A 13,844-nucleotide genomic window follows, 5' to 3' on the forward strand; every position below is an offset into this window, starting at 1 on the left:
TTACTGGAAATCAAGTGGCAGCAACAAAAGAATTCTGAATCTGAGAAAATGGGTGCGTAAATCACATATACAAAGTAATGGCAACGTTCCCACCCCCAATAGTTCAATCGGCTCATCCGATTAAAAGTTGTGTATATGATCATGTGGGCATCTCCAGATGGTGATGAGGCCTCTGTCCGTTGACCTTGACATATTTTGATAAAGAGTTGCAGCTGCGCACAGAATAGGATAGAAACCTAAGCAAGAATTTACCACCACCCCCCGCCCAGTTTATACAGTTCTGGTTTGTAACTCCTCCAGCTCACTTCCCATAACCATTCCCCCCTCCTCCCCCCGTTACTTATGACAGCCGAAAGATGCAAAGCAAAGGGAGAAAATCTTGAAGGCTGACACACAGGAAAAAAGTAACTGGTGACCTTTTTTCCCACACATAAGACCACTGCAGCATTCCCATGGTCATGTGATAAAAATTCACAATTGACTCATATTTAGGTTGGTTGTTGGATCATGTGATCACCTTTTGGAACCTTCTGGCAAGCAAAGTCAATGGGGAAGCCAGATTCCCTTAACAACTGTGTTGCTAATTTAACAACTGCAGTGATTCACTTAATAACTGTGGCAAGAAAGGTCATAAAAGAATGCAAAATTCATTTAACTGTCTCGCTTAGTAACTTTGGGCTCAATTGTGGTCATAAGTCAAGGACCACCCATATAAACAGAACTAAGCTTTTCCTAATGTTAGTGGGTATGGTCAAAAAGTATTTTTAATGTATCTCATCTTTTTTCCGAAGAGTTCACAGCAGCATCAAAATCAATCTTATAAATTGCGAGGTAGTGTAAATAGAGGAAGAATTTATTTACCTAGACAAGTGTCCTCCACAACTAAGAAAAGATTTGATTTTTGCCCTCAGTGCAACATATTTTACCCATTCTAACACTTATTAGGCTGACAAAGGAAGGGGTAAGATGACAGTATAAACCAGAGGTGGTATTCAACAGGTTCTGACCAGTTCTGGAGAACCAGTAGCGGAAATTTTGAGTAGTTCAGAGAACCGGCAAATACCACCTCTGACTGGAGATTTTATAGTATCCTTCCCCTGCCACATCCACCGAGACATGCCCACAGAACCAGTGGTAAAAAAATTTTGAATCCCACTACTGGTATAAACATGTTTTCAAAATTTGGACAATTGCAAAAGGATTTTGTTTCAGGCATTCCTATTGTTTTGTGATATCAGCGGCATCACCAAAGTTTGAGGTATTACAATATGGCAGACACAGACTGGTTGGAAAGCAAGTGTTAACATGTGTAGGATATTGTGCTCCAATTATGATATATATCTTGGTTACACCTGAATGAATAGAGACTGTTATCTGTGGAGCAGGCAGTCTGTTTCCACTGAGTTAATACAACTTTGCAACAAGCTCATTAGCTGAACAGTTTGACTAAACAGAGAACTCCCACTAACTCATTTTGCTGAACATGCAGGTTGCTGAGAGGTCTAATATAAGTTTATACATTTTTTTGCAAATGACAGCAAATTAAAAAACACAAGTCTATTGAAAAAACAATCCATACTAAACAAGTATTCTATCACCAAAGTAACAACCTAATCTCCCATAAATGGAGCTGTTACATTATTCAAACAAGCACAACGTGCTGCAGCAGCCCAGAAGACAAAAAACAAAAAAGAGGAAACAAACTGCCTATACCACATGTGTCAAACTCGCCACGTCATGTTGCTGTCATTTGACGTTTTGCAAGGTTTTTCCCATTTGCAGAGCTGGGGTGGGTGTGGCCTGTGTTTGATGCATTCGGCCCTCCAGTTTGACTCTCTTGGCCTATACAATATCTTCGGAGAAAATGAATACCCATGCAGCTTTATCAAAAGATGGCTGACCACTCAATCTACTACCGTACAACCAATATAAGCTTTGAAAGACTAATATTGTCGTGCATTAAAAATATATGAGAAACAACCAACAGACTATTACCCTATAACCATAAAGTCATTTTGTGCATTGTGTGCATCATAGCACACAATCTAACTAAAGCCTTCCAAAACTTCTTATCTAGACCAAAAGCTCCAGTAGTAGCTCAAGAAGAAAAAAACTGGAGTCATCTACAACATATAGTCTAAGGACTGTAATGGCCACTATGTAAGACGGGCAGGCAGAATGCTAGCAAAGTATAACCACAAGCACCAACTAGCAATCAAAAGACACAATGAATACTCTTTAATCTCTCAACACATAGACAGACCCAACCATAGTTTCAGCCGAGAAACTGAGCATCCTCAGTAAACCCCAAAATGCTACAGAATTCTTGGAAGCTTGGCAATCAGACAAACAATCCATTAATAGACACATAGAGATAAACCACATTTATACACCGTTGAAAAGAAACAATAAAAACAAAAACAAAATATGAAACAAAATACCCAGGACACATCCTCTCCAGAAGCCAACACCCAGTTAAACAGGGATTAACACCAAACAATCAAGCAGAACACAATACACCAATCAAGATGAATTACTAAGGAAACAAATAATAAAGCTGAAAGCAATGTCTTAATCAAAGACCTGCCAAGGAGTCAACCACACACCCACTACACTCACTAGTATTGAGGATCAAACAACCAAGTTCAGAGAGCACTAAGGATTACACAACTTGATTTAAATTAGCTTCTAGGAGGTAGAGCTGATAGAGCTCAGCATTTTCTTCCAAGAGAGACCTTGGACAGGTTTCTAACAAATTTTGTTAGAGAAGATAGTCTATACTTTTTGCATTTCCCAGTCTATCCCAAAATCTTAGAGGTTTTTTGGTGAACTCTCATCCAAAAACTAATCAAGCCCAATCCTGTTTAGTTTTTTTGAGACCGTCCAAGCTTCCTGATAGCAGTAGAATCTGGAAATTTTACTGTCCTGATGGTTTTACTTGGGTCATGTTCACCTATAAAGGAACAAGATGCACCAAAACGTATTTCAGGACATTTCCTGATGGGAAGCAGTGGTAGTGTGGCATTGAGTATCTTTATCAAATCATACATTCCTTTTTCAGCTGCTCCAAAATGGATGTTCAACATAGATAGTTCATATTCCATAAATGAAAGGGACTGCATGAGTGCTATGTATTAGGTATTAATTGTAGCTGAGTCTATCTGTATCTTGTCTAACAATTACTTGTTTTTGTGTGTGTGGATGCTTGTGTGTTTTTAGGGGGCAGGGAGTTTGGCGAGTGGGGGTGTATTTAGGGAATGTCGTGTGTGTGTGTGTGTGTGTTGGGTCTGGTCTCTGGGTGTTATGTGAATTTTGTTGTATGTGTATACTGTGTATATATGTACAATGACAATAAAGTATCTATTTTTATCCACATCCTGCCTCAGCTTGATTACTTTTGCTATAGACTGTTGAAATTTGGTTGGAAACTTTGCAGTACCAGGTACTGAATTAAATGAATAGGAACAGCACCCTGATTTTCTGCAGAGGGATAAATGTAGTTTCTGATGCGTTTAAAGAAACTATTAAAGCTTGAAGCTAACAAAGGCAAAGTTAAATCTTTCTATTTTGATTTTTAATAGGATACATTGGCTAATCTCCATTTGCAGTAGAAAGCATTACCAAATAGGTTAAAGTAAATGGAAGCAAAAAATTAATTTATTACTGTATAGTAATTTAAATTAGTCTGAAAGATAAACCAAAATTATGCTAGTAAGGATGATCTTTCATTATGGCAACTCTTTAATGAATAAATGGAACTTCAGATCTATGAAGGCTTAACAGATCAAAAGAGGCTTAGTAAACTGAATACTCAAATATGCTAAGCATTAATTTATTAATATGTACAGTATGTATTTATTAATAATTATAACTACTCACTGTAGTGATAATTATAATCACTAACTGTATTCTCAGGGTGATTTAATGAATAAGGTGTAATACAAAAATATCTTACATTGAAAGCAATAAAACTATAACCAGCATAAAATCATCAGCAACTATAGTAATTATTAACTAGGTTGCAAATAAATAATATGAACTTTCTACTTACCGGAAAATGCTTATTTCTCACCACCCAAAGATTTGTATTGTTTTGTAAGAATAATTTGTAAACATTTAAAGATTGCTTAGAGGAAAGGAATGCCAAACTGATAAACATTGGTACACAGGATGACATTATTTAACAGTATTGGTTAATGCCTGCTTGGCTGAAGTAAAGAGGAATTCTCACAGTCTAAGATTCTAGGTAATTAAACTTTGACCACTTCCTTTGTGCAAATGCTACAAAAATCCTTTTTTCTTCTTCTTGAAGACTGAGGCCAAAGGAAATGGATTTATCAAACAAATATCCACTTTATTTAATTTCAGGAGGCACTTGGGAAATGATGTCTGGATTTTGCCATTACACAACAGAATGATTTCCTCATAACATATGGCATCATATATTTTTTTTGTTCTCTAATAAAATCATTCATGGAGAAAATCTATGTGGGAGCTAAGAGTTGACGACGACTTGACATACAGTCAATCAAATGAAATCATACTGATGTTCATCTGGTATGAACTGATACAGGTAACTATCTATGGAGATTCTCAGTATTCAAATCACAGTTGTTCCAAAGGTTCTTTTGCAAAAGTCAGTTGGACTTAGTTTTTCCTTGAAAATGTTTTGCTTCTGTTGTAAGTCAGAACTGAAGAAGCTTCTTGAATGAGAAGCAAAATGTCTTCAAGGAAAAACAGAATCCAATTGCCTTTTGAAAAACACTTTTTTCAATGTAACTAGTTTTTGAATGTTTTTATTAATAACAATTCAATAATCATTGGCCATATTACAAGTTCACTGGCCTTCCTCTTTACCTGTCTTTTAATAAGCAGTAAAGGCCTTTTAATCCCAGACAGATTTTAGTCCATGCTTTTAGGAATGCATCAATAATTAATATTTTTAGCTTGGTTCTGTAGCGACTTGTACTTTGCAGTCGGTTTCTGATATTTTGTGGATTATCACATCATTGAGTTGACATACTGCTTTAAACAAAGTAATTTCTCCTTCCATCTTGAGTGTTTGCATTTGTTTTTTACCTCATGAAACTAGATAAAGCTCTTCAAACTCAATTAGGAATTCAGAGAATGTGCTGCTGTTCCTAGTCTTGCAAAAAGCCATGTTTTCAACTGTACCTGGTGCAGAAGCTTTAGATTTTTTAAAAAAATCATAAATATTTGCACTGCTGATTAATTAGATGCATATTTTTTTGGTTTTAGAATTGTTTATTCAGAAAATATCAACAAAAAAATAAGAGTGGTTGTTACAGGAAAATCTTGGGAAAGGCCATTCCTGAACGTATGCATCTATTCAGGAAATGGCTATGTTGAGTTTATCTATACCCACATATAAATATACACATGTAAGCCATAATATGTGCAAAAAAATGTTCCTGCAAATATAATATTTACTTACTCTCACTCTTGGCATTACTCATCACAACCTCTTGTTTCTTTCCTTTGCCTGGAGCTGCTGGATTTGTCAAACAGGAAACAAACGCTTCTCTTCTGTTACTTTCCTATAGCCACCCATCCAATGCCCAGCCACTTAGGAGAGAACTAAAGTAACTTGAAGTGATTGTCTCAAGATCTTCTGGTATGTGTGTTCTCTGGGTAGCTCAGTTACTGAAGGTTGACAAATGTTTACTTTTTTTTGCAAGTAATCTTTAATAACCTTTGTCGCTCTTCACCCCACCAACAGTTTGGGACCCTGCCTTTAGATAAACCCAGTCCAAATATGAAAGGTCACCAGGCCCCATTCAAGACTACATATTTGAAATATTTAAACAAATGAATGGAATGCAGACAAAGTCCAAAGTCATAAACCACAATTTACAAACCACTATGGATACATTCATATAACATACTAAGCCCAATTCAACAAATCACACTGGCTGATTTCACCTATCATATTCAACTTCTGTACTTTGTAATTATAATTCATAATTTAGTATATAATATGAACCAAGTCAATAGTGTTATTTTTTTTCCAGTGAAGCCTGTGTAAGTAGCACCAGAATTGATAAGAACTGCACTTCGTCCACTTTGCCTGGTTTCAGAAACTAAGCAAAACAAAATTAGATTAGTCCTTGGAAGGGAAATCAGGTCAGCTGGGAAGTCCAGGATTACTGGCAAGTTGGAAAAATATCTCCCACGGTGGCAAGGGTACAACACTTCTCTAAGCCTGTCAAAGAAAGGTCTTTCTGAATAAAGTCTTTTGCCTTCTAAGCAATGCTGTGTGAACACAGCCATTATGATTCGACCCAGGTAGGAAGCAGCCGACTACATTTTACCTAATGTTTCTCACATTTGTATTTCATCAAGGTAACATCTAGATCACACTTTGGGCAAATTCAGATTTGCATTTGGAGGGTGATATCATCTCCCTCACAGAATTGCCACAATGTATCATCAGAGGGAAAAAGAGGAGGTGTGATTTGGTTAACATTACTAAGCAACAAATTATAGGCATTTCAAGAAATGGCTTCTATTCCGGGAACTCTGATATAAAAAGAAGTCACCTTTGTGGAGTAACTGCAGTTGATTCACCAAATGGAGCTTGGCAACAATCTTGAGATAGGCTGCCCTGCAAGACCTAAGTGAGCCAAACAGGAGAGGAGAGGATTCTCCAGTATGTCTCCAGATTTGTAGGGTTGAAGAGGTTGGGGAGGAACATGGACCAGTCCTGGAAACTGGGAAAGGCTCTGATGAGTCTCTGTGTCAGAGGCAGAGATGAGGCCAGGGCTGTCTGATAGTTGTCTGCTGTCTTCAGAGCCGGACATCAGTGAGGCAGAACAACAGCTGGACCTAGTTCCCAGTGTGCGCATGCACGGAGCTGCCAGAAGAAGGGAACAACTAAGGAACATGGGTTGACTTGGGAGTAAAGCCACAGGTGGACAGTGAATGGCCCCTCCCATAAAAGAGGAGCGAAAGGGGGGGTGGGGTTTTGCAGGAGACAATTAGTTCATTTAGGTGAAGACCTGTTCCTGCATTCTTGCCAAGTATTGTTTGTTACAGTGTGGCATCTGAAAGATATTAGCCTGGCAACTCTCCAAGCCTGATAAAGGTCTGTAATTGTGAAATATCTTGAAAGACTGGGACTTTGCTGGAGAGGCATTCACTGTAAACTAAATAAAAGGGGTTTATCAGGATGCGGAGTTGGCTTCGCGCTGCTGGAGAAGCCTAGGTTAGAGCACCTATGTATGATGCATCCAGCCACTGGTTTTGACACGTCTGATTACAGCCAACATGGGCAATGAATGCAATACGCTCCGAAAGTTAAAACGCTACGGAAATACTTCATCAAAAGACATGGAGGGACATGGACTTTTTGCATAGTGCAGCTATGCTGGGATCAAGGGCCCCTCAAAATACAAGGGCTTATATTCCTGATTTGCTGCTCTCCAAATGCTTGGTCTCTTGGAACGGCCATTCCCTAATCTTAGAAGCTATTTTAAAATTTGAAATGAATCATATTCATAGATGATTCAAAAGTGATCTTCTCATGTGAGTGCCAGGGAGGATGTTAATTTTCACCTAGGACTCAAACAGATTGGAAATGATATTCACAAACTTCTGCTATGTTGTCATCATTTTGTAATCTGCTACTATTGCTTATCATTTCTAGGGCAACTGTTTTATTTATTTTGTTTCTTATTATTGTCTGCAACTAATGGAATCCCAAACACTGGGGTTTTCATATAAATGTTAACATTTGTGTTTCTACATACATGCCTAAATGTATGTTTTATATTTCTCTGTGTTGGAAGAAACGTCCCTCTGGGTTCAATTCCAAGTGGGGAGAAAGACACTGGAAACTCTCTTTGAAGTTCCTGTTCCTGGGGCAAGGGCAGGTATCCTATTGGCTGCTGTCAGACTCCCATGGGGCTATGCAGTGATAGCTGAGATTGTCTGTGTCCCAGGCTTGCTTGAATCTTGCTGGCTGATGCAATGAAGGGCAATTTCCTATTGTTGATGAATGGCCTGCCCTGAAGGATAATCCCATCATCCTGGAGCTGTTTTGTTTTGTTTTGTTTTGTAGATAGATGGCCCAGTCTTTTGTCTTGTAGATAAGCTGGCACTAAAATATCTGTTGAGGGCAGGGAGCTGGGATCTTTTGTTTCTGTTTCCTTTAAGATTTTTACTTCTCTTTTAGGGAAATATTCTGCCTTTTTAAATATTTCCTAGAATATTTCATTCTTTTAGGAGAGGGGTAGGTGCTAACGTTCTACATGTGAATGAACAATGGATGGTTCCATGTCCCCTGACTGATGACCTTGGTTGCTAAGGAGTGAGTTGGACTTTTGCATTGTGGTGTAAAGTAAGGAGGAACTCTTCACTTGGGTTCGCATCACTCTTGGCAAAAGCAGGCAATTGCAGTATCTCCGGCTTTTGGAAATCAAGTCCTGTCTCACAATGCTCAGCTTGCTCAGATCTCCAAGACCAGCTAAGTTCACTCTATCAACCATCTAAGAAGTAGGCAGAAATCAGGGGCTGGATATGCCACGGGACAATCTGCTTTCCTTCCTGCATCCTAACCACTGATCTATGATGTTAATGATGTTATAAACCTCTTCTTCTTCACTTCCCCTTTTACCACTTTGGGTGTCCGGGGAGGTACAAAGTTTGTATTTCTTTCTCTTCTGGCGGTCTGGACCACTGTTCAATTGATGTTGTTGTGGTCGCGTGTCTTTGATGCTGCCTCTTTGTTATACTTTAGCAATTAACCCCACCCACCCACCCAAAAAAACACGAGAAAACTCTTTCCATCTTGCATTCTGAACTCCGAACTTTCTGGTAATTGCCCGCGATGGTTTTCTCGCACGTAAGAATGCGCCACCAGAATAACGTCAGCTCCTACAAAAGTAACTTGATTCACTTGGCCTCGAATATAAGACTTTTGAGTCAATGTGGCTCACGTATTCGATCGCCAGCTAGTAGGGTAGTTGTCTATCCCAGTGAAGTGAGGAGGAAATGGGGAATTTGCAATCGATCTTTCCGTCAAATGACCGTCCCTCCTTTTAGTGCCCATCATGGGCAATCCTCACAGCACCCGCAAAAATGCCTTTGGTTTCATTCCATTTTTGTTTTTTTTTTAACCCTCCGCTTCGGTGAACATTTGTGTTTCTACATACATGCCTAAATGTATGTTTTATATTTCTCTATGTTGGAAGAAACGCCCATCTGGGTTCAATTCCAAGTGGGGAGAAAGACACTGGAAACTCTCTTTGAACTACCTTCAGGGGGCGCGATCTGTGGCGTGGGTTAAAGAACGCGGGCGGAGAAGGGAGGGAGGAGTCCCGTCTGGCACCAGGGAATCGGGCGACACCGTGGGCGGAGAGGCTCGCAGCAAGGTGGAGCCGCCGCCCGAGACGATAAACGGAGCTCTTCGCGCAGTAGCACGACGCGCAGCCACCGGCACCCGACAGAACCGAGCAGGCGAGCCGGCATAGTTTTCGCCTGGCGCGGCGGCGGCAGCAGCAGCAGCAGCAGCAGCAACAAAGCGAGAGCGGGCCGGGAGCGCGGGCAGCATGAAAGGGCCGTCGGTCGGGCCGGCGTCGGAGGTGATCCGCGAGGGCGAGCTGGAGAAGCGCAGCGACAGCCTCTTCCAGCTGTGGAAGAAGAAGCAGGTGGTGCTGAGCAAGGAGAGCCTGAGCCTCTTCTCGCCCGAGGGCGGCGGCAGCGGCAAGGCCCGCGCCAAGGAGCTGCGCTTCGGCTCCATCCAGAAGGTGGACTGCGTGGAGCGCACCGGCAAGTACGTCTACTTCACCATCGTCACCACGGACCGCAAGGAGATCGACTTTCGGTGCCCGGGCGAGAGCTGCTGGAACGCCTCCATCACCATGGCGCTCATCGACTTCCAGAACAAGCGCGCCATCCAGGACTTCAAGAGCCGGCAGGAGGCCGTCGAGCAGGCGGCGGCGGGCAGTCGGGACCGGCGTTTGGCTCGGGCGCCCTGAGCCCCGCGCCCGGCCAGTCCCCCGCGCCCGACCAGCCTAGCCGAGGTGAGAGGACGTAGATGGTTCCCAAGGGCTGCGGACGAGCGTCCGGAAGAGATTCAAGAGGGTTGGAGGCGTGATGATTGACGCCTCTTCAATTATGATTCCTCTTTAGTTATGCACACACATACCCGCCGCCGCTCCTTTATTCTCTTGCCAGCTGTCGGCTTTTCTTGGAGTCAAGAAGATTGAGTGTTCCGGTTCCTTAAGTGGGCAGTGAAGCTAAATGAAAGGCGCCTTTGCAAAAGGGGCTTCTCGTAGCTTGGCTTCTTGCCTAGACGGAATAGACACTGTTATGAAAGTGAGCTGCAAGTCTAATGTGTTTGCTAATGAATTGGGCTATTCTCTGTATAGAGTGTAGTGCAACATGCTAGGTAAACCATGGTTCACAAATCGGCTGTTTTTTTTTTTTTTTACATAGGGAACTAAGCCAGCTAAATCATTATGGGAGTATTGGTGTGATTCACACATCAAACTGAGATACACTGCATTTATCTGTGAGCAAGATGACTCTGAATTTTAGATTGCTATCCTTCAAAGAGGAAACTAAGAAAAAACACCACTTGCCTTTTCTGCAAATGTAAGATGATGAAGCCATTTAAATAGCTAATTATGAGAGGAAAGGGAGAGATAGAATTTCAGGTCGATTTAATTAATGTTTGATTTTGCATCTCCATTGACATTTGTAAACCATGGTTTAGTATGATGGGCAAACTTAGATTGAGAATCCCAAACTGCAGAATCACACAGATGTTTTTTTTTCTCATAGTGAACATGGGAGTTCTTGCTGTTTTTTTAAATAATGATCTTGCAGTGCAGCCTTGTTGCCCGTTACTATAATCTGTGTCGTCTTCCCTTTTGAAACTAGTATTTTTACCACATGCAGCTCATGTTCTGACAAACATGGAAATGTGCAAATATAGTGTGATATATATACATGCACTTTCCAATTTTTCAAGATTACTGTCTAAAATTCCCAGTCATCATAGCGAGGCTCTTCATTGCTTTAGATTTAAAGACAAAATAAAATGCTTTGAAATACATATTAGCAACTTTCTAAACCAAATACATCTTTTCCCAGGTTTGCACTGCTCCTACCAAGCCTGCATGGTTGTAGGGAAATATGCTGCTGCTTTAAAAGTTATTGGGTGCACAGCTTTAGTTTTTTTTAAAAAAAATACATTTAAAGATCACCTAGAGAGGAAATGCTTTGCTAATACAAGGGAAACAGGATAGGAAGCAGCCACTGAACTAGTACTGATTTCTTCACAAAATGTGTTCACTTTCTTTTGTCTCCTTGAGTAACTTGAGCTATGGGTGACACATTCAGCACCTAGTTCTAGAAATGCATATTTAACTGCAGGATGAAGTCACCAATGCTGCAACTAACATCTTTGCTAGGAGGCAGTGATCTGTAGAAGTAGCCAGAAATGCAAAGATATATACCAGCCTTAACAACAGATCATACCCAACTTAACCAATCAATCATGTTAGTGGGGGATTCATTGTAACTGTAACCACTAAGGAAGAATGAGCTAGTGTCATTGTTCTTGTAATAGGGGATATAGGATAATTTTAAAAATTCCATTAATGCTATTTATATACTCCTGGCTTAGCATTTTTCTTGGTTTTATTAAAACACAATTCAATTAAAATGGATGCACAAAGGCAGAAGGAGATCTCGCAACTGCTAACATTTAAGCAATGTTATACACTGAACAAAAATTCTTAGGGGATACAAATGTCAAGTGATAAGGTTTCATAGAGAACATAACACTTATTTCTAAAATATATTTATTCAGTTCTAAGATGCTTATTAAAGACTAGTGGAACATTGTGAAATGTCTTAGCAATCATCCTTAGGGTTGAAAGTTCTTCTGGAGATCCCTGTAGGATATGCTTTGATCCTTTACTGCTGAAAGCTTGTTGTGTCTTTGTGATTTGCCCTGTCATTTGAGAAGCCCTTGGAAGTTCAGATGCTTTGCAGCAGGTGTGTCACAGTTTCATCAATTTCAAGTACCAGAGTGCCTTCTCCAGTCAGATGCCTTCCAGATGTCCTAAGGCCATAATCCGCCTCTCCCAATTCCCAGCATTGGTTTTCATGCATTGGTCAATTTGAGTGCCAACACAATAGAACACACCAGGTATAGTACTCTCAAAGTACTTTGCTAATGGGAAGTCTCTCAGTCAAGAATCTCTAAGGTGCAGGCCAAATTTGACCAGTAAAAGTAATCAATCAGAACCTTACAGACCCAAACTTAAATATGTTTCCACCACTTCATGATGTTGAGACAGTAGTTGTTACTGTGTAAGTGAGACAAACATTTACCATTTGTGCTAAGTCACTTGGTTTCTGATCTGAAAAGTAACTGCTGCTTTACTGATACTATTTTTAGAGGTCATCTCATTTAAACACTAAATAAATTTAGGAGGAAGTCTCGTATACAACCTGTTTGGAAGCTAAGGAAATACAGTAGTGGGTGATCTATGTATTGCATTCTGGTAGGGAAAAAATGATTTGTTTATTCTGTTGAGAAATATTTTTATTCCATTGATTTTCTCCCTCTTTCTCCTGTTCTAGAGCATGACCGTGGAACACAAACAAGATTTAATAACTTGGATTGTGATTGGATTGTGCTGGTGCAGGAAATTAATGAAGAAAAGCAAAGAAGGATGATGGAAGTTGCTAGGTTTCTTCAGATCGAATGAAGCTGCTGAATTGAATAGTTGAACTTTCACCAAAAAGCACTTGCAAACCAAAGACCCTTTGAAAAACCAAAGCCTGGTTAACCAAGCAAGAGAGCCAGCTTGCAAATTGCTATTTTCTTTTCTATTTATAAGATAGACAATTCTGCACCATTTGGTGGGGAAAATACTTTTAAATTATTTGTAATAACAATTTTATATTTTTGATTAATGTTTTTAACAATGCTTTTGTGTTCACATGTCCATTCCAGGCAAACTATGTTCATTTTATCTTCATACCCCAAACAAGTCTCATGGACAGAAATTTTTGTAATGCTCGAGTATTCTGATTTTGGAGTAGTCTGATAAATGCAGTTACAGGCATCTGATCTCTGAGTGATATTGTCATGTCTGGCTGAAATTCTTTTCAAATAGCAGCACAAAAATAATGTAATTGTGAACAACTAATTTTGACTCATTAATGGCCAAATAAAATTTCACCTGAGTTCAAGGTATAGCAGAGGGACTAAGAAGCCTTTAATCTATAGACTAAATCTGCAGCCTTTCCCACCCTCTTCTGAACCTCCCACACACCATTCCCCCCCCCCCCATTTTAAAAAGGGGCTGGTAGGAAGACAAGATGATGTTCAATACCTAATTCACTTACAGTTTGGAACCAGGGAGGAATTCTAACAAATTTAAAATATCCCATACTCTTCTCTGTTTTTTTAGCCACTTTTATGGAGTGTAGAAAATTATTTTACTTATAGAAACAGCCATTTCTCTGCTTGCATAAGGTTCTTGAGATTAAAATTCACGTACTGCCTATTGGAGAGAAATTAAGATTTATTATTTTCAGCGGAACCTATTTCCAACAAGATGACCCCTTTTCTGGGCCATATAATTCTATGGGTTTTAGCTTCTTATGAAAGTGTCCTCAGACCCCCACAATGTTGGCATATTATGTGACGCACATTGTTTTCTTTTTAAAAAAATAATAACTTGGAACAGCAGTGAAAGCTTTCCCATTGTCATGCACTAATTCGCTTGGAGAAGACTGAATTAAAATTATCTCTAATTAGCAGCACCCGGTCAGCATATTGCTGTGCAGTGTAATTTCCT

At 40.0% G+C, this 13,844-nt stretch overlaps 1 protein-coding gene across 4 annotated transcripts; it reads left to right on the plus strand.

Moving 5' to 3' along the window:
* The first annotated feature begins 9,407 nt into the window (after positions 1 to 9,407).
* On the plus strand, positions 9,408 to 13,237 carry LOC113440269 (pleckstrin homology-like domain family A member 2). 4 transcript variants are annotated; one of them, XR_015740772.1, is made up of 2 exons: positions 9,408 to 10,411; positions 12,619 to 13,111. XR_015740772.1 is itself a non-coding variant. In XM_087920128.1 (2 exons), exon 1 carries the CDS (start codon positions 9,570 to 9,572, stop codon positions 9,996 to 9,998), a length of 429 nt encoding a protein of 142 aa, XP_087776254.1. In that variant the 5' UTR covers positions 9,430 to 9,569; the 3' UTR covers positions 9,999 to 10,043; positions 12,619 to 12,759. The 4 variants fall into 4 exon arrangements, 1 of the variants encoding a protein (XP_087776254.1); XR_015740770.1 differs by having other exon boundaries at positions 9,430 to 12,181; positions 12,619 to 13,237; XR_015740771.1 differs by having other exon boundaries at positions 9,430 to 10,338; positions 12,619 to 13,237.
* The last annotated feature ends 607 nt before the right edge of the window (positions 13,238 to 13,844 follow it).

Source organism: Pseudonaja textilis, chromosome 1 (assembly GCF_049901715.1).
Source record: "Pseudonaja textilis isolate UNSWEBS1 chromosome 1, rPseTex1.2, whole genome shotgun sequence".
NCBI classification, from domain to species: Eukaryota; Metazoa; Chordata; class Lepidosauria; order Squamata; family Elapidae; genus Pseudonaja; species Pseudonaja textilis.